This window comes from Python bivittatus, unplaced genomic scaffold (genome assembly GCF_059951505.1).
Source record: "Python bivittatus isolate LINGU-HERP-01145 unplaced genomic scaffold, Pbiv_v1 ctg000080_np1212, whole genome shotgun sequence".
NCBI lineage: Eukaryota > Metazoa > Chordata > Lepidosauria > Squamata > Pythonidae > Python > Python bivittatus.
Window position 1 is genome coordinate 86,246,870 of NW_028277035.1, and position 26,947 is coordinate 86,273,816.

General features: G+C 42.7%; 1 protein-coding gene and 1 long non-coding RNA gene across 3 annotated transcripts; one reads left to right on the forward strand and one right to left on the reverse strand.

Annotated features, from left to right (window-relative positions):
- Window positions 1–113: 113 nt before the first annotated feature.
- LOC112540327 (uncharacterized) lies at window positions 114–19,971 on the forward strand. Of its 2 annotated transcripts, XR_003084389.2 has the most exons (3): window positions 114–398; window positions 11,509–11,609; window positions 19,461–19,971. It is a non-coding gene; the product is annotated as an uncharacterized LOC112540327 (long non-coding RNA). The 2 variants fall into 2 exon arrangements; XR_015795022.1 differs by lacking the exon at window positions 11,509–11,609 and having other exon boundaries at window positions 160–398.
- On the reverse strand, window positions 11,622–26,848 carry CPNE9 (copine family member 9). The gene is made up of 13 exons (XM_007425396.3): window positions 26,745–26,848; window positions 25,173–25,277; window positions 24,518–24,559; window positions 22,579–22,654; window positions 19,417–19,470; window positions 18,882–18,943; window positions 18,494–18,540; window positions 17,285–17,466; window positions 15,800–15,927; window positions 15,142–15,244; window positions 14,723–14,780; window positions 14,323–14,396; window positions 11,622–12,477 (listed from the first exon to the last, which is right to left on the reverse strand). The coding sequence occupies exons 1-13, from the start codon at window positions 26,834–26,836 to the stop codon at window positions 12,325–12,327; spliced, it is 1,176 nt and encodes a 391-aa protein (XP_007425458.2). The 5' UTR covers window positions 26,837–26,848; the 3' UTR covers window positions 11,622–12,324.
- Between the last annotated feature and the right edge of the window lie 99 nt (window positions 26,849–26,947).

The window sequence follows — 26,947 nt, forward strand, 5'->3', positions numbered from 1 at the left end:
GGCCTGGCCCGGCGCCCGGCTCCTCGCCCCCCCGCCCAGCCCCGCGTTGGGGGGCGCGTCGACAAAAGCCGCCCCGCCGCGCCGGGGCCCCCTCCGCGAGGAAGCGCCCGCGAGCGCCGAGCGCCGGGGCCAGCCGCGAATCTGCCGCCGCGGATCGCAGGCTGTGCGCGCTGACCCGGGAGCCGGGAAGGGGCGCCCGCTCAGGTGGCCGAGTCCTCGCGGGCCTGGACCTGCCCGGCGCCGGCAGCCCGGTTGCTGGAGGGGAGCCCCGCGGGTGGCGGGGGAGCTTCCCCCTCGAGGAGCCGGGGCGGGGCGGCGGAGGCCGGTTGCCAGTCCCGCGGGGGAAACTCGGCTCCGAGTCGGGGCTTCACGCGGCTCCAGCAGAGAAAACGAGCCAGGTAGAAAACCTAGACATGCAATGGGGAAACTTCCCTTTATTTTTGAACGCGGTGATAAAAATGGGTCTTGGCCAGTAGTTCAGAGAAAGACGGGGGGGGGAAGTGCTTTGATGTACGGCTTGAGTGTGTTCAAAGCATTTTAGTCCGCGGTTTCAGGAATCTTTCTGTCCCGGCCATCACTTACTATCCCGTTGTTCATGCACAGAAACATGAGATTTTCTGGGTCAGAGCTTGGACTTTTAAAGGATTGCCCGACCCTCTGTGGGTTTACCCAGGTTGGTTCTCTTGAACGCAAAAAAACTAGGGGTCACATAAGTGTATGTGGGTATGACAGTATTTTTCACATGCTATATTAAATAAACTAGTTACATGCACTGCTGTTCCTTAAACAGTTCAGAGGTGTTGCTACCTGAATTGGTATTACCTGACAGAAAACCCAGATGTCCTTTATCCACCATGTCAAATTCTGATTAAAGCCTGAGTGAAAAACATAATTAATACCTATCAACAGCGGGCTGTGAAATATTGTTTGAACTTCACCAGAAATGAGAAAAGGTAATAGTGAGAAGCAGATGGGTAGTCCGTGTTGGTTTCTAGTTTTATGTGTAGGGCCCCAACTGATAGCTGTTTGAAAGCAGTTGTGGAGACCCATGATCTACAAGGCACAATAAGCCTGTGAAATCTGGATCACAGCTTGTAGACTTGCAAGAGATTGTGGAAAAGAATGGAGGGAAAAAGATCTTGCTCATGCTTTAAAGACTGTCCTATATTTACTGCCAAGATTAAACCTCCCCTCCCTCCTTGTATTAGTCCCTCCAAAGTATTTCAAATAGGATGACTTTTAGTTTATTGTCGGTTCATGCAGCAGGATGGTACCTTCTCAAGGATGGCTGTTTGTGGAATGGCAGTCCTATGAAAGCCTCTTAAAAACTGATAAACAAAAAAAGGTAGATCAGATAACATTTTAGTTCCAATTATTCTGCAAGAATGAGAGCCTGGAATGAAATCTCCAGGCTTTGTAATGATACACTTGAAGTTATATCATTTATGTAATTGGTTTTAATCTGCATATTTTATTTAATTAATCAAATTAAATCAATCATGAATGCATATAATTTGATTTTTGTATTGTGCTTTTTTAAATTAAAAAAGTTGATTAGAGGGACAAGTGCCAAGAAAAATAAAAGTCACATTAATCTTGTCATTTAAACAAATTCTGGGATATTTCAGGTTTTCCAATGTTATATTTTTTATTAAAGTTTCACTTATAACATTTTGGATATTTAAAACACAAATACAACATGAATGATAATGAGTTTCAACTGTGAGTGCAGGCTACAAATAAGGTAAAGTGAAGTCACCTTCAAACTAAGTTTGAACTCCTGGCAACTTCATGAACATGTCTGTACAGTTCTGTGCTGATAAGATTACTGAAATGGTTTGCTGTTATCTTTGTCTAGGATGTTTTTTTGATATATAGCCTACAGATCTGGTATTCCCTGCCCAACCTGACTTAGCTTCCAAGTCCAAATAAGGTTAGCCAGGCTTGCAATGGGCCATTCACAGGGATGGGTCTTTCTAAGCCTGAGCATCAAAAGTGGCGTCATTAATAAAGATGAACTGGATAGTATTAAACCTGCTGAAGTTTATTTTCCCAATGTCATATCTCATTTGGTGGGTTAATTTTTCAACTATCATAATATCTGTCTGTGCTACTTAATTTACTTTGGTAATTGTTATACAATATACAAATTGATAAATATTAAAATATATACATACATACATACATACATACATACTAAAAATAGAGAATGTTAATATTTCTGTAATGTTTGGTCAGTTCTAGACTGGGGCATGCTGGCCTTATTTATTCAACCTTTACACTGAATATACAGTATATTAAGGGAAGCTGGATTGGGAAAAGATAAATATTCTTCTTTATTTATTCAACCTATGTACCAAAGATATATTGAAGGAGGCTGGATTGGAGGAAGATGAGCATGGCTTTAAAATTGGAGGAGGAAACACCAGTAACCTAAGCTATGCTGATGACACTTCTCTGATAGCCAAAAATGCAGAGGATCTGCAAGCTCCAGTAGTGAAAGTCAAGGAGCCCTGTGAAAAAAAATGGGACTAACATTGAATATAAAGAAGACCAAAGTAATGATAATAGGCAAAACAACCACCCTTAAAATTGATAACGAAGATTTCTAAAATAAACGTTAATAACATAAAAACTGATACAAACTAACAGCATAAAAAGAACAAAGAAGAAAGAAAAAAGAAAAAGTGCAAAAAGAATAAAAAGAAATAGAAGCGGCTTATGATTCTGTTTGCAGCAAATATAAGTTCAATTAATAATCTCTTACTCTATGATTATTAAAAAAAGCCTCACTTTTTTCTATTATCCAATTTTTTTCTAATCATCAAAGCCACAAGTCATAAGTGCATTTTTTCCCCGTTTCATGCAAAAAGTCTATAAGGGGTTTCCAGTCAGCCATAAATCTAGATACTGTTTTTTCTCTAATCAAAGAAGTTAATTTAGCCATCTCTGCAAACTCCATCATCTTCAACCATTACTCTGTTGTGGGTAGTGTCGAACCTTTCCATTTTTGAGCATATAATAGTCTTGCTGCACTTGTCATATACAAAAACAAAGTTCCATGACTTTTTTCTAGTTGCCTGTCCATTAGTCCCAAAAGGAAAGGCTCTGGATTCAGTTGTACTCTAATCTTTTAAATCTTTTGAATTAATATATGATAATTGATAATGAAGATAGTGAAGTGATAGATAGCTTCTGCCTTTTAGGATTGACCATCAACAATAAAGGAACAAGCAGTCCAGAATACGCCACAGACTGGCACTTGGTAGAGCAGCCAGGAAAACCTTGACAGCCAGATGCCATGATGTGTCTGTACTTATAAAAAATAGTGCAAGCCTTGGTATTCACTGTGACACTCTATGGAAGCAAAAGTTGGACTTCGAAAAAGCAGAATAGAGTATTGATGCTTTTGAACTTTGGTGTTGGAGAAGACTTCTAAGAACACCATGGGCAGTGAAGAAACAAACAAATGGATCATTGAACAAATCAACCCAGAGTTCTCACTTGAGGCACAAATTATCTTACTTCAGATACATGATGCGAAGACCTAGCTCTTTGGAGAAGGCTCAAATGCTGGGAATGGTGGAAGGAAAGAGAAGAAGGGGATGACCAGCAGCAAGGGGATAAACTTAGTTACAGTGGTGGATGCACCATTGGAAGTCCTGAAGGACCAGGTCAGGGACAGATCACCATAGAGAAAATCTATCTACATGGTCACTAAAAGTCGGCACTAACATAATGTCACAAAATCAGACTGGGGGCACCCAGCTCACTGAAACCTAAACTTGGTTTAAGAAAACATAATTATGAGGTTCATATAAAATGCTGTGCCAAAACAAAATAATTTTATGATTTAATGTGACAGCTTGGTTTATATGACATGAAGGTAATGACTGGGCTCCCACAATACACTGAACCACAAATCTATTTTTGCCTAGTGTGATGGCTTGTGTGGTCTCAGACCTTGTCAAATAGATATACAGTTATCCTTACTTGTGTCTTTGTTAGGCTTAGCAAGACTAATTCTGGGTTTGGAGAAACAGGTGGTTTTCTGGTGTAACAAAACAGGTATTGTTACAACTGGGCATAAACAGATTTCCAAATTGTTTCTATGATTCTGAAATGGATAGTAACAGTCAATATTGTTTGTTTAATAGTTTTGGTCACTCATGATGAAGTTGAGCCTCTCACATGTGGAGCATCACATTCTGTACTTTACAGTTATTATTCTGTACTAATTGTCACAATTTAGTTCCATGATATACTGTACTCAGTGTACCCATAGGTGATTACCTTGACATGAATATGATATGACACTGAAAAGCTTTCAAGGGTAATCTTTAATTTATTCCATTGCCCATTTGTAGTCCCATAAAAAAAGGGAACAACTACAATCTCTTTAAAATCCAGTTTTCAATTTTATGGAAACAAAGCTTCCGAAAGATGGCACTGTGACTTTGGCTATCCCTATCAATGTTTGCAGCTACAGCTGGGAATTGGAGAAGGCTTCCCAAAGCAAGGAGAGGGGGCAAACCTTGTTTTTCTGCTGCTGGTTTTAAAGTAACATGACACCTTTAGAGAATTTTCAAGCAAAACCCATTCCACACCTGAGATTTAATGTAACAGCTATTAAGGCAACATCTCTCTGACATAAGCAATGTAAGGAATGTAAAACTTGATAGCTAGGAATACAAAATCATTTCCACCATCAAGTTCTTGAGTACAGAAGGTGCAAATGACCAAGAAATCTGCAAGGAGCTTAACATGGAAGAAGATAACATGGATCAGATCAATATCTAGCTCAGAACACTCTCTGTGAACATCAAAGTATCCAGCGTACTGGCTGCCACTCTCCATACTGTAGCATTTTTGTTTCTCACACTGGCCAACCAGATGCCTCTAGGGTGCTTGCAAGCAGGAGGTGGAGTCATGCCTCCCTCCCTTTCTGGTTCCCCTGCAATTGATGTGGAAAGCACGTGGCCAACCCCAACATAACTTTGCATATTCAAGACTAATATCCCTTGAAAGACCAGTATTTTATGGATTTATCCACTCTCCTTTTAAAGTTGTCCAAACTAATGGCCATCACCATGTCTTACAATTAATTTCACAGGTCAGTTATGTACTATGTGAAGATCCCCCCCCCCCTTCCCAAGCTAAAAACGTTCAGGCATTCTAGTTTTTTCTTCTAGGGAAAGTGGTCAAGCCCTCGAATAATGCTGATTGTTTTGTGTTGTATTTTGTCTAGGTTTAATATATCCTTTTTCAAACACAGCAACCAGAATTGTACACAGTCCTTGAATGTGGATGTAGCATAGATTTGTAGGAGAATTAGTGTTCAGAGGGTTACAATGTCAGTCCTTGTCATAATGTTCACTATCATGAATTTGCTTTTTTTACAGCTATTGCACTCTGTCAAAAATATGAGGAGCTATCCAGTCTGAGCAAAGATCTTTTTCCTGCTTACAGACAGCTCTATAATGTATAGGTGATGTTAGCCCCCCACCCCACCCAGCCCCCTGCCATGTGCATCAGTTACGTGCATCAGTCATCAGTCAACATTTGCCATTTGGTTGACCATTCACTCAGTTTAAAGAGGTCCTTCTTGGACTCTTCACAATCACTTGGTTTTTACTACTGTGAATAGCATGATATTGGCCAGCTTTTGCTTACCCCAAGACAAGTCCATTTTTTAACCAGTTAAAAGGCACCAGAGTCAGCACAGATCCTTAAGGATCTCCATGTCTTCCTCTCTTTCACAGAATGTTGCCCTTTTGTTGCTACTCTTTGCATTCTGGTTTTTAGTCAATTAGCATTATGTCTTTTGAGAGCCAGTCTGGTGTAGTGGTTAAGGCACCGGGCTAAAAACTGGGAAACCATGAGTTCTAGTCCTGCCTGAGGCACGAAGCCACCTGGGTGACCTTGGGTCAGTCCCTCCCTCTCAGCCCTAGGAAGAAGGTGGCAGGGGCAAACCACTTCTGAAAAACCTTGCCGAGAAAACGGTATTGATTTGTCCAGGCAGTTGCCAGGAGTCAACACTGACTCAAAGACAGTAAAAAAAAGTATTTTGTGGAATGTTGTTGTCAAGGTGTAGCAAGTTGCCACACAAGTGGTGTTCTTCTGCTTCCTCTTCATCTGTGATTGGAGCATAGACTGGATCTCCATAGTACTGAGCAGGTTGTTTTGGACCTGAATTGAGATTATGGTATCATTTTTGGGGTTTCATCCAAGCCCTGACTTTGGCGTTCTTTTATTAATAACAATTACTACTCTGTTTCTCTTACAACGCTGTCTTCAGTAGAGGCTCTAGTGCAGTGTTTCTCAACCTTGGGAACTTTAAGAAGTGTGGACTTCAACTCCCAGAATTCTCCAGCCAGCCATGCTGGCTGGAGAATTCTAGGAATTGAAGTCCACACTTCTTAAAATTCCCAAGGTTGAGAAACACTGCTCTAGTGCTTCTCAGATGTGAAATGACCCATTCCAGTCCATTTCAGTTTGCTGATTCCCAGTCTCGATGCATCTGCTCTAACAATAGCAAATTTTATTTTTATTTATTTATTGTTAAACTTGTATGCCGCCCATCTCCCCCAACGGGTGACTCTGGGCGGCTCACGATAACAAAAAAGGAAAAAACGTCAATCCCTCCAACAATGGCTAAAATCCATAAATAATTAAAAATAGAAACATACATTAAAAATCCTAACCCAACCCCCCCCTGTAATTTTTAGCCTTAAAACCTTCAAGATGCTGGGGGGGGAACCAAACCCATCATCCCACCAGCCATCTCCACAGATGCGAGCCTTAGTTTGGGTTCTGACATTCTTTATACGCACAGTATACATATATTTCCAGCACTGAACTTTCCGGTTGTCTCTGGCCAGATCAACACGAAGACATTCCTTCAGTTTTAATCCAGCCATGTCATAAACACCAGTGCTACTCATACTTGCCTCTTGTCTTCTATAGTAGTTTGTTACATATCTTCTGACCTGGAAGGCTCATCTTCCAATGTTGACATTATCCTGATTCTCAATGGGCAGAATATTGGACTGGGTTCCCATTTCATAAGGCAGTATACACCTGTGGTTATTAATCAATTCATTTGTGGGATTTGTGAAGTCTTATACTTTGTCTCAAAGTTGGATATATTAATTGATGAGAGAGTGGAGATAAAAAGGGATCCTGCAAGTTTGGATAGAAGGTTAAATATATCTTGCAGGAAGGAATGCATGAATGCTAATCATGCTGAGTTGGACAATCCCTCCTTTGTTAATTAGACCGCATAACGCTTCCTGATTTCAGTAGCTGTTAATACACATGACTATTCTATGAGCGTTCAGCACAGATGGCACAGATTTTATTCCGCTATTGCAAAGACCTGTTTGTTCCTTATAAACTAGCTTGAGACTCTCTATTAAACAGCATTAGCTTACAATCACTGCAATATATACTTTGGTTACTGTTTTTTATCCATTTTCTTTAGTAGTGACCTCCTTCTCCATCTATCTCCTGCTTCTCTTTTCCTGCATTCTCCATTGTTTTATAAGGTATTAGCTGTCCCTCCACTGATTATGATCCAAGTATTTTAGCACAGGGCTCCTGTTGAAAATATTTGGGTAAGAATACAAGGAAGAAATATAAAATATACTATTGCATGGATATGGTATAAATTGACAAGCCAGGCAGAAAATCTGGATAATGCCGTCCTGGAACATGTATACCAAACTTTCAGGGAGGAGAGACTTTACTAAGACTTTACTAATGGGAGACTTTAATTACCTGGATATCTATTGGAAAAACAACCTGGCCAAGACTGCAAGATTCCCCAAATTTCTCAGTGGTCTTGCTGCTTGTTTCATTTTCCAGAAAGTTGAAGAAGAGGCATGGTGTCTGCTTTCTTAGATCTGATTCAAACCAGTAGGAAAAGAACTGGTTAAAGAGGTAAAAGCAGCAAGAACCTTAAGAGAAGTAACCAGGTCTTCTTGGGGTTCAAGATCTAACAGAAAGAAATTGGAGCATATGTATGCATGCAATAGATTTGAGGACAGCCTATTTCACTAAGCTTAGGGAAGTACTGTGAGACTAGGCTGAAGCTGACATAACTAAAGATGAAGCAAGTTTATAAGCAGAGGACAAAAAGCCAGCAATCTTGTCTAAAAGATCCCTTCATGGAGGAAGGAACAAGTTGTTAAGGAAACAAAGGAAAAAATGTCACCTGAACCAGACAAAGGAAGCTGGGCCTGAGCCCATGGAAAAAATGCCAATCCCAGCTAATTACCAAAGCAAGAACTTTTGGAGATAAAAAGGGGTCCTGAAGCCTCCTTGAGTCCTCTTTGGATCCAGACCGTCAGCTTCCTAGTTGAGAAGGACATGGGATGAGTGCGTGTACATGTGAGAAAGGGCAAATGTACATTGTAACCAGTAAAGTTTTGCTGTTACTTTAAATTCACTGGGTCTCCGTATATTCCAAAGAACCTGTTGTGCCTCAGTGTTCAGTTGGAAGTGATTTGTGTGTGTCCCTAATTACTTCCCGCCTGTTGCCCAGGGCTGTGTGTCTCATCTGTTCCTATCTGGAAAACCCAGGTAGAAAGCAAGGGGGCTTACAAGATCCACGTGCCTTAACAGGCTGCGAGTGTGTGAGTGAGTGACCCAAAGCCAAACCTGGGAGCATGTAACAATACTAGGCAAGATCTCACAGACAGAAATCCTCAGGTCAAAGGGAGCACAGGACAGTTGGGAGTATCTGAAACATAAGATGCCAGTTGCACACCATTCTAATGAGAAAACTGAGCTAAGAATTAAAGGACACGTGTATAGAAAATGGATTCAATCACTAAAGAGGCATATCAGCAAGTGGTTAATATCTACAGAAAGAAATTCAGAAAGCCTAAAGCACAAAAGGAATGTAAGTTTGTAAGTGAAAGCAACAAAAAGTAAACAGAACAAAACAAACCAATGTCGGCAGTAGAAAGAAGAAGAAGGGACAGGCCCACTGTTTTGGAGAAGATGGTAGGTTAGTGAGAGATGAACAGGAAGGGGGCAGAGCTCCTGAACGGCTTCAGTCTTTTCTCCAAAGAGGAACGGTGTTCAAAGGGACCCTAAGCAGAGCAACACCCCAACACAGGGAAGGGCACCCCAACAGGACAGGGGAAGAGATGGTTAGAGAACACCTGACAGAACTGAAGTCTCCAGGACCAGAGTGCTTACATCCGAGTCTTGAAAGAACATGTGGCTATCATTTTATAACCCCTTTCTGTCATCTGTAAGAAACCATGGAAGATCAGCCTAATGCCAGAAGTTGAAGAAGAATAAAAGTTGTTTCTGTTTTCAGAAAGTGGGGAAAAATAAGATCCATATACTGTAATTGTACATTGGTTGGCTTGATAATGATACTAGGCAAAACTCTGGAAATACTAAGCAAATGGTTGGGAGCATTTAGAAAAGAATGTATTTGTCTGGCAAGAGCCAACAGAGGCTTATCAAGATGTCATGCCAAACTATCCTGATCTCCTTTTTTTGATAAAGTGGCCAGAGTGGCTAGAAAGGACATTGTGTATCTTGATTTTCACACAGTGGACTAGACTATGCTGTTATTGGATGGATACAGAACTGGTTGAACTCCAGTTCTCAAGTGTGTGTGTGTGTGTGTGTGTGAGAGAGAGAGAGAGAGAGAGAGAAAGAGAGAGAGGTACCCCATGAAGTTGGGAGGAGGTTCTGGGCTCTGTCCTGCCTGATATATTTATAAATGAATTGGACGAAAGGTTAGAAAATGTGATTATCATATTTGTGGGTGACACAAAGATAGGGGATAGGAAAAACCCAAAAAGACAGTCTCAGACTGCAGAAGGATCTTGCAGCATGAGAACAATGGGCAGAACCCAGCAAACTGAGTTCTAGCAAGAACAAATGTGAAGTCCCGCATTTGGGTAGGTGAAAGCAAAAAAAAAAAAAAATGAGTATAGGATGAGGGACACCATATTGGGCAGCAGCACATGTGAAAAGGATCTTGGATCACAAGGTGAACATGAGGCAACAGTCTGATGCTACCAAAAAAATAGAAAATGCATATTGATTTTGATTCTCATTTAATAAATTTGAATTACTGTTACAATTTTAATTCCACCTCCTGCCTCCAACTTACTGTCACGTTAAATATTACAATTCAACAGCAAATTTGGGGGCCTTAATCATGGCTTTCATAGAACCACAGATGGATTGGAAGATCAGGGAAGTCTGCCAGGGAGGAGAAAATTTGAGAAATAGGAAGAAGAGGTGGAGGAAAATAAATGAGAAGGCAAATAAGAATCCCCAGATCTCCTGTCTGGCCATCATCTGTGTGTCCCTATTACTGCCCCCAAAACAGCACTTGCTTACCTGCCATAAAGTTACGCAGGAACTGAGGCCCTTCCTCTAAATTAACCGGAGCTCTTTGGGCAAAAATATGAAGGTAACACCAAGTCAAGGTTGACATTACAGCACAGCTTAGACCTCCTGCCTCTAGCAAATGAGCTGAGGCAAACATCCTGCCAGCTGCTTCTGTGGCAGGGTCGGGGCTGTGCTTTCCTTTCATAAAAGCAGAAATAAAGTAGGCCACCCACCTCGCAGCAGGAATTCTCTCTCCCCATCTGCTTGCTTGTTTCAAGCAGTTGAACCTCACGGGCTGGGCTACTGCTTCCACTGTGTGCTAAATATCTACCCCTAGTGGGGCTGCATAAGGACTGAAGAACATAGCATGGGTTAAGAGAGCCAGCTGTATGTCCAAAATGTCAGGGTTTCCCCAATCACTTTGGCAGCTGAGATGGTTGTTCTGGACATGAGCTGGGAAAGAAGGCACCTCCCATATGACTAAGAACTTGGTACAGTTTAGCCAGGCCAATTTTGTAATCAGTCCATCCTGGAGCAATCTCTGGACAGAGAAAAAGAAAGCATGTGAGGTTTCCTGTCCACTGTTGACTCTGATCACAGTCCTGCTAGGCTGTGTGACAGGTGCTCCCAGGTTCAGCTTATGGTAATTCACTCACACACAACCTCTTGAAGCATGTGGATCTTGTAAGCCCTTCTTGCTTTCTGCCTGGGTTTTCCAGATCTTTTAGACAAGATTCCAGTCCTTTTGTCCTGTCTGCTTGTGTACCTACTTCATCTTTAGTTATGGCAGCTTCAGCCTGGTCTCACAGTTGCCCACTTTATTTTAGGATAGAAGTAGAAACCAAATGAGGACCCTAGATTGAATTATAATTACTAAAGATGAGGTGGGCAGAATGGCAAGCCAGTATAACTCCTTTTATGGATCTTGATAAGCACTTTCAAATGTTCCTCTCCTGAGCCTGGTGCTAACCTAAGAATTTATTACTTGGACCTCTGTCACCCAATTTCTACCAACTGTGCTTGTCGAAAAGTCCTAACTGCACTATCTCTGTCCAACCTTTTGAAGAATCTCTCCTCTCTTCCATATTCTCAGAGTCCCTCCCATCCTATCCAAACCTATTTCAGATCATAACCTTTTCCTAGGATGTTGACCTTGGAGCTTATCCCTGTGAAATGCAACCACTGACGGAAAAATTCCCCACCTTCTGGTGAAAAAAAGGAAAGCATCAAACTGAGTTAAATTGGTAAGGAAAAATGCAAGAACATTTCTCTGCCTGGTACTAGTGTGAATCTATGCTGGTCTTCTCTTGTTCTCCCCATGCTTGTTGTCAGAAGTGTCCACATCCTGTATTTTTCTCAGATTTGCAATGCATGTTGCTGCAGCGGACTGTTAATTTGCAGAGATTAAAATATATCCAAAGACTACAGCTATGTTAAATGTAAGTAGGATTGGACAGAGACCCCCTCTCTTGAACGAGCCCTTGTCTAGGGAGTCTAGAGATAGTGACAGATACTCAACACTGATAAAACAAAATAGTCATAAGAGATCCTGGGACCAAGGATACTTTATTGTCAATAACCAGGCAGAAAAGAGGGCTCAGTGGCACCTTACTAAGGAAACCGGTCTTGAAACAAACACAGCTCCAGGACCCCCAGTATGATGCCTGCTTCTTCTAAACGCCCTCTTCTGTGCCTCTTACCAGGGCTGTTTTATGAAATTGGAATCATCTCCTTGAGATTCTGGGTGGAGCCACACTTTTGTGCTGGTGTCTCATCTTGTGTGCGAAGCATGGCATTCATATCCTGCCCACCTCCCCGTAGTGAACTTCCTGCCCCCATGATCTAGCCAGTTCTGAACGAAAGAGAGGGAAGGGCCCATGTTGCCTAGGTGGTAAGCATCTTCCCAGTCCCACCTGGAACAGAATTATCTGAATGGCTCAGGCTATGTGGAGGACAGAGCTACTGTGGTCTAGCAGAAAGGGGCTTGATGTCACGGGTCTTCATATACGAAAGCAGCTGCTCTGGGATTTCAGCTAGGACGTCCTTCGCCAGGCGTGCCATGCTTAAAACGTGGTTGCCGGAATGATCTACGTAGTCTCGGAAGGGCACAAACTACAACAGCAGGAAAGACACAGAAAGGCAGTGGGTACTGAATTAATTCCCAAGTCCAGTGCAATCTTCTTGGGCATCAACTGCAGCAGAAGAGGGAAGGGAAAACTTTATATTTCCCAATTCAGTTTACATGGGCAAAGATATGAGGGCTCAATCCCCCTCCCCGCTACACATCTGTTGCCCTAGAAATATATAGTTCCATTCTACCTATCATATTGTCAGTATTTTAATTTTGTTTTCTTATACCCAGTGTCAGTTCAGGTCAGTAAAATAAACACAATTCTGTTGAAACTGTGTGCTGTAGGTTTATAAGCTTTGCAAGAAGTTAGATGCAGTCAGTTATGATTAGGGTAGATATACATCTCACCTGCTCACTCAAATGAGGACAGTATCTTCCAGACTTAATTCTTCTTTAATTCCCAGCTCCCAGCCCATGAACAAAAAAACCTTACATACTTACATTTATTTTTTTAAAACCTTACTATTTCTCTTGGATAGTGAACTCTGCACACTCATCTGCAAGGATAACTTAATATTGTAGGATTATATCAAAATAAATTTAATATTTTCAAGCTGGCAATCTGATCTGGATGGTAAATGAAAGGTTCATGCCCAGTCCTTTAGGTCATGAAGGGGGGCCTCTCTCTTGGTCAGCATATTGTATAAAGCCACAGGCACATATGATAACCTTGCCAGACATTTTCAAGTAAGCATGTTGAAAAGGGCTGATGGAAGTGCAAGAGAAAATATGGTGTTGGTTAGGACAAGCAAAACACCCCCATTCCTAAAACACCTTCTCAGGGACTTGAGAAACAATAGATCCTGCCAGCTCAGCCATAAAACACTTAGAAGCCTAAGACATTTTGATAACATTGGAAGAAAGTAGGGGTGAGCATAGGCTGTGGGAAGCAAGACCAGGATGAGATAAACCCATAAAAAGTAGCTCATTAAAAGTACTGTAATTAAGGTCATAGGCTCACTGTCCTTGTTCCCCCCAGTGCATCATTGTCTTTGTAGTTCTACCCCATTACCTCACAGAACCCACCCCATATCTGACCTCACTAGTACATAAAATGCTGCTATATCCGATCAATTATCTTGCTGTTTCCAATCATGTACATACTGTAATTTATAGAGGGGTTTATAGAAGGGTTGCGTGCCTGCCCTTTTTCAGTTTGCTTTCACTGCCTCTGGCACCATAATAAATCATCTGTGCTTCAACAGAATTGTGTGCTGGTCTCTGGTTTAAACAAAATTTGGGGGAAATTTGTGAGAATTTTTTTCTCCTGCAGATCAGAGTGAACAGAATCCCTCATCCTCTGTTCCTAACAAAAGGCCCCACGATGAGCATGGAAAAAGCTCTGTTGGAGGATAGTTCTCGCAAAGCTCTTGATGATAAATCAGTTAGAAATCCTAGCACCTCACTCCTTGCAGAGCTTGAAACTGTTAAGGGAAACAAGTCAGGAATGGGACACCTCATCTGTCAGGCCCAGCCCAAGAACAACGGTGAAACAGTCCAGTTGAGTTAAGTTCCTTTATTTGCTTACACCTCATAGACAGAATCTTGCCAGACTCAATCTATACTATTGCAACTAGTGGATATACCCTGGGAGATTCTAGGGAGTGGCTATCCTGAACCTCTTATGCTTCCCACGCTCCCCCTGCAGACTGTGTTGTCTTTTGTCTCCTTGCCCTTCCTGGAATGCACCCCCTCCTTCCCGATAGCCTTGCTCTCTGTTGCTATCCCCCACATCACCCTCCTCTTCGTAGATACACTCCATCACATCACCACAGAAACCTTCCCTTGGCCCATCCTAACCAGCCAGATTTGCAAAGAAGGGTTACCTGTACAATGTCTCTCTCGGCATAACGTCCCCTGGAGGAGACTCGAACTTCATCTCCATCCAGCTCTTCCATAGCTGAAGATGACCAAAAAAAAAATAAAAATCTTAACATCTGCTGCCATCTCCCAGGATCTGCTCCCTCTACTGACACCCAGCTGGAGAATAAATCTTAAGGCCTTTATTTTTGCACTTCACTCTAGCTTTGCAAAGGATCAGCTTCACCAGCAAAGCAATCAACAGCAAGGAAGTTCTGCTTTGAGGTGCAACCACCCAAGGATTGGGATAGCAGCCTGATGCCTTGCCAACCTGCACTCTTCTCAAAGCATCCAATCCATTCATTGGGTTCATCTGACTCAATTCCTTGATCGCTCATTATTCATCAGGATGAGAAGAACACTTACCCCCAAACTCAGCAGGGCCCACTCCCACGATGATGACAGACATGGGCAAGGAAGAAGCCTGCAGAGTAGAATGTTATTGTCTCAGCTGCAATTCATGCAGCGCTCATCAGTTTGCACCACAGGCAATAAACCAGTGTCTTCCAAAGTTTTGGAACTTCTATTCCCACCATCCTGTGCCAGATGCCATGATGGCTGGTAATTGAGCTAGGGGAAGACTAAGTCATCTGAAGGCTGCCTACCTTGGTACACCTACATACGTACACACCCATGATTGATGACAGTATACTCTCCCTTAGATATTTTTCTGTGTGTGGGTATTAATGAGGACATGGGGTGGCATTTGGAGCTGGTAATGTGCTTTCATGTTCCAAACCCTGACTCTGTTCCTTTTCTTATTACCCACACCAAGGCACACTCACACTGACAATTGCTTCTTTAGTCTGCAGCATGTCAGAAATCACTCCATCGGTGATGATCAGAAGAACGTAATATTGAGACCCATCAGTGATCTGGGCAGCCAAACTGGAAAAGAAAGAAAGGAGAGTGATCGAGAACACTGATTTCAGCCCTTGCTTTCTCCTTGCTTCCCACACCCTCCTTGATTTGTTCCTTGAAAGTCCCATGATGCCCACGGTTCTCTTGTTCACAGAACTACAACAGCAGCCTTGTTGGTAAGCTAACAATGTGAGAAGCTGCCTTATTCTTTACACAGAATCAGATCTGATGCCTGTCAACACCAACTGATATCAGCTCCCTGCACGTGGAGGCTTTTCACCCCTTCTTTTGCAGATTGGATCTGGGTAATTCTGCAGGCAAAGCATAAGCTCTCCCCACTGGGCTACACTTCCTTCCCATTTCTTTCACCTTCTTTACTGCTGTACAGATCTTGTTTGGGCCTCTGCCTTGATGGGTCGAGCAATGAAGACTGCAGTTAAGATGTCCTTGAAGATCTGATGGAGACACACTGGGCCATTTTGGCTCCCAGAAGCTTTGGCTGAGTGTGGCCTGCTTGACTCTTCAACATCTCTGAGAGACAAGAGGGCAAATAGGCGGCTTCCTCTTCTCCTCCCCACTTACCAGGCCACCTGGTTGATGACAGGTGCAAAGTTGGTGGGTCCGTATAGCTGCACAGTACGCAGGCTTTGGAAATAGGATTCCAATACTCCTTCGATGCCCTCGCAGCTGGGGTTGTCTGGATTATTGTTCTAGGGAGACAGTGGCACAGCTCAGCAAGCGGGAAAATGCGAGCATGAGAGACTCTTCCCCAGTGTTTCTCAACCTTGGCAACTTTAAGATATGTGGACTTCAGCTCCCAGAATTCCCCAGCCAGCCCCCAGAATTCTGGGAGTTGAAGTCCACAAAGCTTAAAGTTGCTAAGGTTGAGAAACACTGCTCTTCAGTGGACACTCAGGTGCTTTATAGCCGGGAATTCTGGGAGGGGTGAAGAGGATTGTGTTGGGGAAGACAATCCTTAAGCACTGACAAACTTCTCAGAAGCATGAGGACTAGAATTTTGGGTTTTCCTTGTGAAAGAGTCATAGAAGTCTACCTGAGAAGGGTTTTGGATTTTTTTGGCTGGGTTACATAAGCTGAAGCATAAACTAAATGTGTACAAGGCTAGCAGTGACTGCACAGGCAAAGCTCCATCCCTTTTTAACATGTGATGCATATGTGTTATACAAGTAAAAAAGAGACAGGTCTTGGGTTGTACTAGTTGTGGTCACCAACTTGACTTTTTTGACCCACCCTGGAAATGCCCTTGAGTATGACTGACCCTTACATATTCCTCACAATGGTAACACTTTAGAAAAGAAGTACTAAAGGATATAATAATTTGGAGCCATATTCTCTGACTTGAAAACCTTTCTTATTAACTTCCAGTCAAGGATGTGTGGCTATGATAACTTATTCAGCAATGAAGAAAATGCTAAAAACTCTTTCTAGCTATAATTCTATTTCTAATGTCACCATAATGAGGTAATACAATTTAATGTTATAATAGAATTTTAAATAAACTATTTCTGGGCACCACCATCAATTCTGATAATAGAATGACAATGACCTGAGAAAACTAGAATGACTTTAGGGTCATAAAGAATTGAAATCATAATCCAAGAAACAGTAGCATAGAATTATATGCCATTGTACAGCTATGCTCGCCTTTTATTAGAAATTATCCAGAAAGTACTTTTTAAATAATTGGTTAAAAAAATAAGTTGAGTCATAGATGGCATGCACCTCAAAGCTTATGCAGAATACAGGTAGTTCTTGGGTTACAACCATTCGTTCAGTGACTGTTCAAAGTTACGATGGCGCTGAAAAAATGGACTTATGACTGGTCCTGGAAGTTGTGGCCATTGCAGTGTCCCTGCAGTCACGTGAACAAATTTTGGGTGGTTGGCAACCAGCTGCATTTATGACCATCGCAGCATCCTGCAGTCACATTCTGCCCTGTGCGAACTGCCTCCACTTCAACTCCCCCCAGCCGCCTATCTCCCTTCCCATCTCTGCCCTTGTGGCCGCGCTGCACAGCATAGCCAAGATCAAGAGGCCGCTTCTTACCAAAGGGAACTGATGAGACACTTTGCCATCTGGTGGGATCTTGGCACCAAAGCCATAAGCAGGGAAAAGCTTGTCACTGTCATAATCCTGGATGATTTCGCCAACTGCCTTCAATGCCATGGCATAGGAGCTGAGCTGATAAGGGCTCATGTAATGAAGAGAAGTGGGCTGTGAGGGGTTCCCTGTGGAAAGGCATTTTGTCAGTTTCAGAAATGTTGCATCCGTCCTCTCCACCAGCACTTTAGCCCAAAGGCTTCCCTCATTCACAATATACAATGTCGGAAACCTCCCACGACCTATAACATTGGAGGAAGGGCAGAGGAAGAAGATATAAACCACCCTCAAGTCAATCATGGGGTTGGAAGGGACAACAAGGACCATCTTGTCCAGCCCTCTGCAGAGTGCAGGAAAACCAATTAAACCACCTTTGAGAGGTGACTGTCCAGTCTCTTCTTAAAAGCCTCCAGAGATGGAGAACCCATAAACCTCAGTAAGTGAAAACTAGGTTGATAGAACTTGTATGCAATATTTCTGGTTCTAGTTTCTATGGCAATCTTATCTTCTCTCTGGTACTCTTTTTATGTTCTTCAACGCTGATATCATGCCTCCCCATAACTTCTCCAGATTCTTCATCTCAAGTCCCTTCAGTTTGTCCTCACACGGCATGTCCAAGTCACTGTTAGGAACTTTGTCCCCCTCCTCTGGACCTGTTCTGAACTGTCAATATTCTTCTGAAAATGTAGTACTGAGAACTGTACAGTGGTGTGTTCTCACCAGTGCAGAGTAAAAGGGAATAAGTCCAGCTTGACTGCTGGTGACCCCACCTATGCAATTTTCTTGGCAGATGTGGTTAGCCACAGTCTTCCACTAAGATTTTTTTTCAACTTCCTGATCTAGTCAACATCTTAACAGAACAAAACCCATCTTCTATTTCAACTTGGCTTGTCTGTCCCTCCCATCAGAAGTCATTATTTCATTATGCCGTTATTGTCCATTCCTACATCTTCCTCCTCAACCATCCCTATCCAGTGGACCCAAATGAATTCTCATCATATTTCCCCAAATATGGAATAACGGGAGCAGAAATACCACCCTGATGTGACCACTCCACAAAATCTCAGCAAGCATCAGAGTCAACTTGGCAGTTTTGTTACCAACAGCAGAGCTGCACTCTGTTCCCATAGTGACACTCTGGTATGCTGCACTCACCATTGGAGGCCGTGAAATCAATGGCGACTGTGAAATTCAGCTGTGTCCTAAGGATGGTGTGGAAAAGAGAGAGAAATGGATGCTGCCATCCTTGAGAATCCCTTAAAGTGTCCGAAGGGTGCTCCCTTTTTGTGCTAGGCCGTTAATCTTCTCACCGGCACCCACTGAGTCTCCCTGAGAGCAGCCCCACCCTCCCCAGCTTGCCACTCCTGAGGCATCTAATTCCTCATCACCTTAAAAGTCATTGTGTTCTGCCCCTGATGCCCTGTTATAGTTTCCCCGCCTGGGGCAATGCCTCAGAGGCAGTGAAGACAGGAAGAGGGCTGAGGGCCCCTGGCCCTCAGAAACCAGGGACCTGAGAGGCATCCAGGATTTTCAACCGACGCACCCGCCTCGAATGTAATCAACAAAGGTGAATTCTGACTGCACCGTGAATGACAGAAGGGTTACCTACCAGGAACAGAGAAAAACAAACAAAAGAGAAGAAAAAAAAATATGTGAAATACTGGATGGTGCAGTCATGTGGGCAGAAAGAAAGATCTGGGGGTCTGTTCTGGATTGGCCTCGACAGAAGTGAATCAGGGAGGGAAGGGAAATATGATTTGCTTCTATAACATAAGCAAATATTTCTTTTTTTTAGAGCAGGTTAGAAGTTTGACTGGAAAAGCTAGACCAGTGTTTCTCAACCTTGGCAACTTTAAGGTGTGTGGATTTCAACTGCCAGAATTCCCAGCAAGCTGGCTGGGGAATTCTGGGGGTTGAAGTCCACACACCTTAAAGTTGCCAAGATTGAGAAACATTGAGCTAGACTGTGCCCCAGTGAAAAGATTCCCATCACCTTCAGATAACTTGGTGCATTGATTTGTAAGGATAAGGGACAGCAGGGGTGTGGGCTGAGAGAGAAAAAAATGTCCTACACTTACAGTCCCCGAGTTAATGTACTTCTTTTTCTTGCATTTCTTCCTAGGGTTTGAAACCTGGAGATGGGAGAGAAGAATGAATGAGAGGTGACACTTTTTTCCCGTTAACTAACAAATAATTAGCAACCAAGTTCCATCCATGGAAAGGCTTCCTCTGCTTTTGGGGCTTCCATAGCCCAGCTACTACACAGATTCACGGAGCTGCAAGGAACAGAAGGACCTTACCCCACCTCCTTTTCGAAAGGCAGGGTCATCTACCTTTTCATTTAGGCCAGGGACTGCCAAATAGCTAACATAGGAAGATGTACAATTTGGCCACAGATTCATCTACCCAAGGAAAAGCAAAGACATTTTCAAGTGATGAAAGGCAGAGATATTCTGAATGTTGGGTGTTTCCAGATGAGACTTTTATGGAGAAATTGCCCAGCCTCATTTGTGGAATTATATAGGGTGATCTAAATGAGGCTGGCTGGTTTCCAAATGGAACCTACCTGTGTTTTCCCTACAATTATTCTTTTTTTTTTTCCTTTACCACTGAAAACCAAAGAGGGAAAGAAGGACTAACTGTACGATGTTTTCTGATTGGGAGTGTTAAGAACCCTCTGGAGGTAACGTGCAAGAAAGTTTGCTTAAAATACATTTCAGATTCCAGATCAATACTCAAACTCTGAGGGTGAGTGAGAAATCTTAAACATTCCCTACCAATTGCAATGTTTTCCTTGGCTGGTATTTTTTAAAAAGCTACAGAGCACATACTCTGGCTTTAATGAGAGATAGTCCATTCAGAGTTGCCTCCCTCTGTTCATAATTCTAGGAGAGAAAACCTATACTACTTTTGGTACCCAAGGATACAGAACTGGCTTTCTTAGTTTTACACTACAGTACTTTGCTTCTTCTGTAAGCAAAGAAATAGCGCACTGCAAAAAAAAACACAATAGTTCTAGATGCCCTCAGAGGGACTTCCTTTGGGGGGGGGAATCTTTCACTTTCATAGAATTGATGTACATAATTCTAAAAATATATGGAATTGCTCATGGACATAATCAAAATATATCTATCAATGCATGACAAGGCTACATCTTCATAGCACTCAGCCGATTGCTTTTAATTAGATTTTTTTACACTTCTACTGACCATTTGGAGAAAGTTATATATGAACCTTCTTTGACCAAAACAGTGATTGGTTATAATTCCCAAACTGCTAGATTAAGAGTCTTTTGGTGCAGACAGACAATCAGAGATAGCCAATACCCCATCTGATAAAATTAATACTACCTTGCAAACTTCTGGCTTATGCAAGCTAGCTCCTAGTAATGTCTTCCTATAAAATGGACCTCAAATGTGATTGTGGAGTTGGAAGATCATGTCAGCTTGTCTGCTTCCAGCCTTATATCATAAATTCAATATCTTTTCTCTTATTCTTTTGTCATTTGGTTTATCATCATTATCTAAGATACTGGACAGGTCATGTGGCACATATCCATAACTAATCAACCATCAATTCAATTCTCCAGGTGACCCCTACATGTAAGTCCTCAATGATGAAGTAGGACAGAAGCATTTTTAATCATCTCATTCTTTTGTTCACTATGCAGCACCCTGATTTCTATCCTTTCCTTTCCCACATATCCCAGTAATAAAAGATCTTCTGATCTGGAATGGGAAGTTAAAGATATCTTTAGACAGTTTTAACAGATTCAGTTCTCCTCCCCCTGCTCCTTTTCCCATTTTCCACCTGGATCTGAGAATCAGTAGCAATCTCAGAGTTCTAGTGAAAGAAAGAAAATGTAGAATTCTCAGATCTTCCTTTTCTCAGCAGCATCCTTTCCTCTAGTGCTGAGCTTCACATTTAGTCCAAGTTCAGGTTTTTGTCAAACTGTGTTTTTTGGCGTTTCTCTCTAGTTTCTGTCAGAAGCCACATTCTGTTTATTTGTCCCCTACCAGCTGGTTGGCATCCCTGATAATTCTTTTCTTGCCCCACCTGGCCACGGTGACTGGAAATCCCAGGACTACTGTCCCAACACATCAGGAAGAAGTTTTAGGGAAGAATATTCTTGAGGAGATACTCCATGTCCCACCCAAATTGAATATCAAGACAAGGCTGGTGACATTCACCCTTCAGATCTTATATGCTCAGCTGCCTATAGCTGATCACACTACTTCAGCTTTGGTCTTCTTTCCCAAAGCCACACCTGTCTCAGGATCCAATTCCTACTTCAGGACTGGATTCTTTTCCACTGCTCCAAATTGGATGAAAGGAAAGGAAAGTGTTGGGATATTGGCAACAATCAGTAGTGGCTGGTGAGTAATGACAACTGGATGGAGAAGAATTCATTCCAGTTTCCTCCTAGGAACATGCTTTATATGTTCAGGTCATACTATTTCTCCATCTAGAACAGTATACATCTCCTCTGATAGCAACAGCCCTTGTTCTTCTTTAAGAATCTTTCCCACCATCTCTCCCATCCTTTTAATATGGCAGTGCTGGACTCAATATGGGTTCTTCTGCAGACAAAAGTTTGCTTAAGCACTTGGCTTTGGACCCTCCTGTATCTCAGCAGAAGCTGGATCACAAATGAAGCTCATAGCATGGAAATAACTGGCTAAACAACCTAGTTTCCTCTGCACTACAAAACCCACGAGCCCCAATCACCAAAAGTCAATGGTCAAACATTCTGAGAACTATTGTTCAATATGTCTGGATTGCACTAGAGATGTGTAACCCTCATCTGAATATGATGATCTCTTCATCTGGACAATCCTTGCTGACAATGCTGCCTTGAGCTTCTGAAGGAAAGATGGGATACAAACGTAACAAACGAACAAATGAAATCAAAATACTGCTAAGACTGCAGTGATGAAGCAGGACTAATGCTAGCAAGCTTAATTAGAGCACAAGAGGATCAAGCGCTCTGAAAGCAGAAAACAAAAACAAGCCCCTCCAGATCTTTTACCAACCATTAACAGATGTCACTGGGTTGCTCTACACCCATGAAGACTAGAAACTTGTGTGTGTGCATTGTTTTTAAACCCATAGTTCTCAGGTGTCTGAAACATCCCCAGATTTCTCAGCAGAAATGTAATCTATTGACTCCAAGTAGTACAAGCCCTGCAAAAACTGAATACTGTTCAAGATGATCTGTATTTTACCAGAAGAAAGCTTACCTCATAGACTGTGAACTGACTCTGGGCACGAGAGAGCTCCCGATAGCTTGTGGCAAACTCTCCAATGAAATCATGGCTGCAGGGACAACAAAAAAGAAGTAATGCAATGCTTCAACGTTGATGTAGCTTGGACCTACGACTGGATTGAGCGGGTTTATGGATAAAGTGTGTTTTGAGCATCCCTCATCCCGCCCTGGAGAACCCAGGATTCTTAATTACTCCACCCACCCAATCCACTTAATCTTCTTTGCTCCACAGGGTGCATTTACAAATGCAGCAGAACGAGCTGGTAAAGAGACTTGTACCGCTTCAAACTGCAGGTGGGGGCGGGAGAGGATTTTGAGTGCTTTGCCGTGTCCAAAACCCAAACTCAGCAAAGAGAAAATAATCAAAGCAAGGAGTGGGCAGAGAAAAAACCTCTTTCTCTTTCTCTTCAGATTTCACCCCTTACAGATTTTTCTTTGTACTTAAAAATCGCCTCTCCCATCTGCTGCTGAAGGACCACCACTCATTTTACCTCCTTATCATGCAGCCTGCGCTGATCCAGCATCAGAGAAACAGCTCAGACCAGGGATTGTTGGGGGGGGAGGGAGGATAATACATAAATATGGGTTGTCTACAGGTTATGGTGAAAACTTCAGGTGACTCCATGGCCACAGCCATGCAATTTTTTGGTAGCAATACAGAAGCAGTTCCTATTACAGGTAGTCCTTGCTTAGCAACCACAATTGGAACCGACAACTCCATTGCTAAGCGCTGCAGTTGCTAAGGGGAAAATCATGTGACCACAACAAGCTACTGACTTTACTTCCCATCTGGTCATTAAGCAAGACATCACGTGACTGCAACTTGCAATTTTACTTCCGCATTTTCCATTAACTCTGCTGGTCAGAAACCAGTTGTGAAGTACACAAATGGCAATCACGTGACCACACAGCGCTGTAACAGTCATAAATGTCACTAGTTGCAAAGTGCCCCAATGGTGATCATGTGACCATGGGATGCTGTGACGGTCATAAATGCAAAGACTGGTCGCAAAGCTGTTTTTTTAAACCATCGTAACTTTGAATGGTCACTAAATGAGGCAGTCAGTAAGCGAGGACTACCCTCTTTTGGGGTGTTATTATGACTTTCTAATTCAACCTACAGCCATGTCGATATCCCACCTTAGTTCTATCCAAATATGACATACCTTAGTTTTTTCTGATCACATGTAATTTTCTTGCCAACAGTAAGGAAATCCTTTTCCAACTGTCATCATCTTTTTTTAATTTCCTAGTCTACATACAGCCTCTTGGTGGTCTCCCATACACAAAATTATTGGATCAGCCTTATGAAATCAGCCAAGGTTGGCTGTGAGCTGTCATCTAGCTGGGAAGGCTTCAAAAAGTCCCAGTAATTATTTCTGCTAATCCTGGCCTCAGATTAGGAACAAATTGTTTTGAAAATAAAATAACTGATGTTTTAAATTTGTTGTATTAAAGCCAAGACTTCAACCCTACAGACAGTTATATAGGATTTACATCTACATAAGCATACAGGGGATTGCCCTATTCAGTTAATGTAGGACAGGCACAAGAAAAGGATTTTTGGCTCAACTTCCAATAATCTTTGCAAATAACCTCTAGGAAAAACATTATTTGTCCCTTTGCTAGCAACTTGCTGTGTGAAGAGAAAGCATTGAAAAGACAAAGAGAGAGAGAAAGAGAGCATCTGAAAGTGAGAAACCCTCACCCATTTTTGACTCTAATGCCATCTGCCATTAGAATACAATGCCCAGGTGATTGCTTCTTGATTCCCTGGAATAAGAGGAAGGACTAGACCTACCATGATGCCCTACAATTTCATGTTGGCTGAGTTGGTAAGAATTGTAATTCAGGATTTCTGGAGAGATCCAAGTTGGGAAAGGTGATCAATAAAAACTGGCCTATATTCTCACCTGCCGTCCCGGTCCCAGTCATAGACGTCGATTTTCACGGTCCTAGAATAGAAGTAACAAGTCAAAGGTGAGAGAAGGTGAATTCCAAAAGAAAGGTTTCAGCCTAGGAAAACATGAGCCCTAATGAAAAAGAAGGAGATATGGCTTGTTTTAGAGTTTATGTCCACCCCTATTAAATTCCTTTTGTGCCATTCCATAACATCTAGACCAGGGTTTCTCAACCTCAGCAACTTTAAGATGGGTGGATTTCAACTCCCAGAATTCCCATGCTGGCTGAAGTCCACCCATCTTAAAGTTGCTGAGGTTGAGAAACCCTGATCTAGACCATTCCTGCACTCCTGGGAAGCATGCCAGGGAATATAAATCTTCCTTATGCCACTAAAACATGTATGTATGTCCCACATATACAGCCCTTTGTAGTGATTGCTCCTTACAGATACTGTATCTAAAGGAACCTGGATAGTTTTCCAAGGCACATTAAGCTAGTGGGGCTAGCTACTCTCAGAGGCCCCTTGACCTGGAAACAGCAGAACAATTAAGAATTAAATTTCTCCCCACCTTCTCTAATATCTGGGTGCTTTGCCCTTTGCCAGTCTTGGGGCCCAGATACACAGCCATTGTGTCTAAGCCCAAAGTAAAGAGTATAAACTCTAACCTGTCATAGTCCCCATTGCACAAGGAGCGCACAGGGATGGAAAACGGCTGCCACACTGGATTCAAGTTGTTCTTCACCACCTCTGTCTTGTGGCAGATGGTGAACCTGGAACCAGAGAGGAGTCATGGCAAAAGGGGGCAAAAGATGGGATGAAAGAAGGGCTGTTGGCTCTGACGTGGCATGGAGTAACATATTACAGATTTAGGGACATGATTTGGGTAAGATGTTATTGGTGGCCTCCAGATGAGTTGGATTACAACGTAGCTGAGAATACAATTTGCCATGCTAGTTGGAGAGAATGGAAACTGTAGTCCAGCACATCTGCAGGCCACCAGGTTAAAGAAAGCTGATCCATCCAGAAAGAATAATAATTGTCCATCCCCAAGAAGAACCCACCGACACAAGGCTCCTTTGTGTTTCTAAAGCACCAAAGTTGGAGAGGGAATTTCAGCTGAAGCCCTTGAGCCACAGCATCTCAATCTTCCCTTTCCATATGTGCTTCCCAAGCCCAGGAATTGCACACTGTGCCTGATGGTCTTCTTCCCCCAAATCCTTTGATTGGAACATCCACTTGCTGGAGAAGGATGGAGATCAGCTTGTTGTGACGGAGAACAAATGTGGAATGTGCTTCGCAACCACTTCTGAGCCAAGCTAGAAATGGACATTGAGTGCTACAGTTGCTAAGCAACCATGATAGCCTTCTTTGCCTCTACCACTAAAACACGCAGCCAAGGACTGAAGCAAGGCCGTAACCAGAGCATCTTTGCCACATATGGAAGATCAGACGCTTCCACTCTAAACACACGGAACTAAGGAAATCCCCAGCTCTAGCTGCCATCAGTCATGCAACAATCTTGCTCAGCCCAGAACATATGCACTGAAAAGTGAATCCCTCCCTCCCTCCCTCCCTCCCCTGGCTCTGTGACAGCTCTTCATCCATCCAGAGTACAGAAAAATGGTTAAAATGGGTTAGAGTGAAACGGGTAATCTACTCTTTGGAGCCTTGAGCATACAACCTGGCCTTTAGAAAGGATGAGAAAGAAAGCTGAGAGAATATCACATAGGGTAGCATGGAGAAGGTCAAGGGCAAAAGCTTCTGATCAAGGGAGCCCTGTTCGCTTGGCTTAAGTCATGCCCTGCCCCCTTGCCATTATTTTCTGCTCACGTGACAACAGGGAATAGTCATTATATTCCTAGATGCTAGGAATGTTTAGAAAAAAAAAAGTATTTTGTCTAATCTTATTCTTCCATCTCAGAATGAAAATGTGAGTGGAAACTGCTGCGGAAGAAATTGCGGTTATCTATTAGGGTTGGGGGGACATCTGAGAACCCCCCAACCCTAATCCATTTCCCCATCCTTCCCGTCTCCTTTTAACTAGCAAAAAGAATGATCAGAGAAGGTAGAAGCGAGTAGAAAGGCAAGCCTACTGTCTCCTAAGGGAGCAGACTTGTGGGTGTCTGTGAACAACTAGGGCCTAGTGACATTATCAAGGCAGCTGCATGCCGTTGGAGTAACAGCCCAGAATCAGGCCTGGGAAGATGGTTGTCTCGAAAAGGGGTTCTCTTGCGTACGTGCCGTCCTCGTTGCTGCGGTAGAAAACAAGGAAGGGGTCAGATTTGCCAAAGAAATCCTTCTTGTCGAGCTTGTTGGCACACAGCTGCATGGTGACAATGTCCTGGAAGGGAAAGGCTACATCAGAAAGGGAAGCTGAGGCAAGAAGTCATCAAGAATAACCAGGTATAGTAGTGGAAAGCTACTCATAAGAATCAGAATA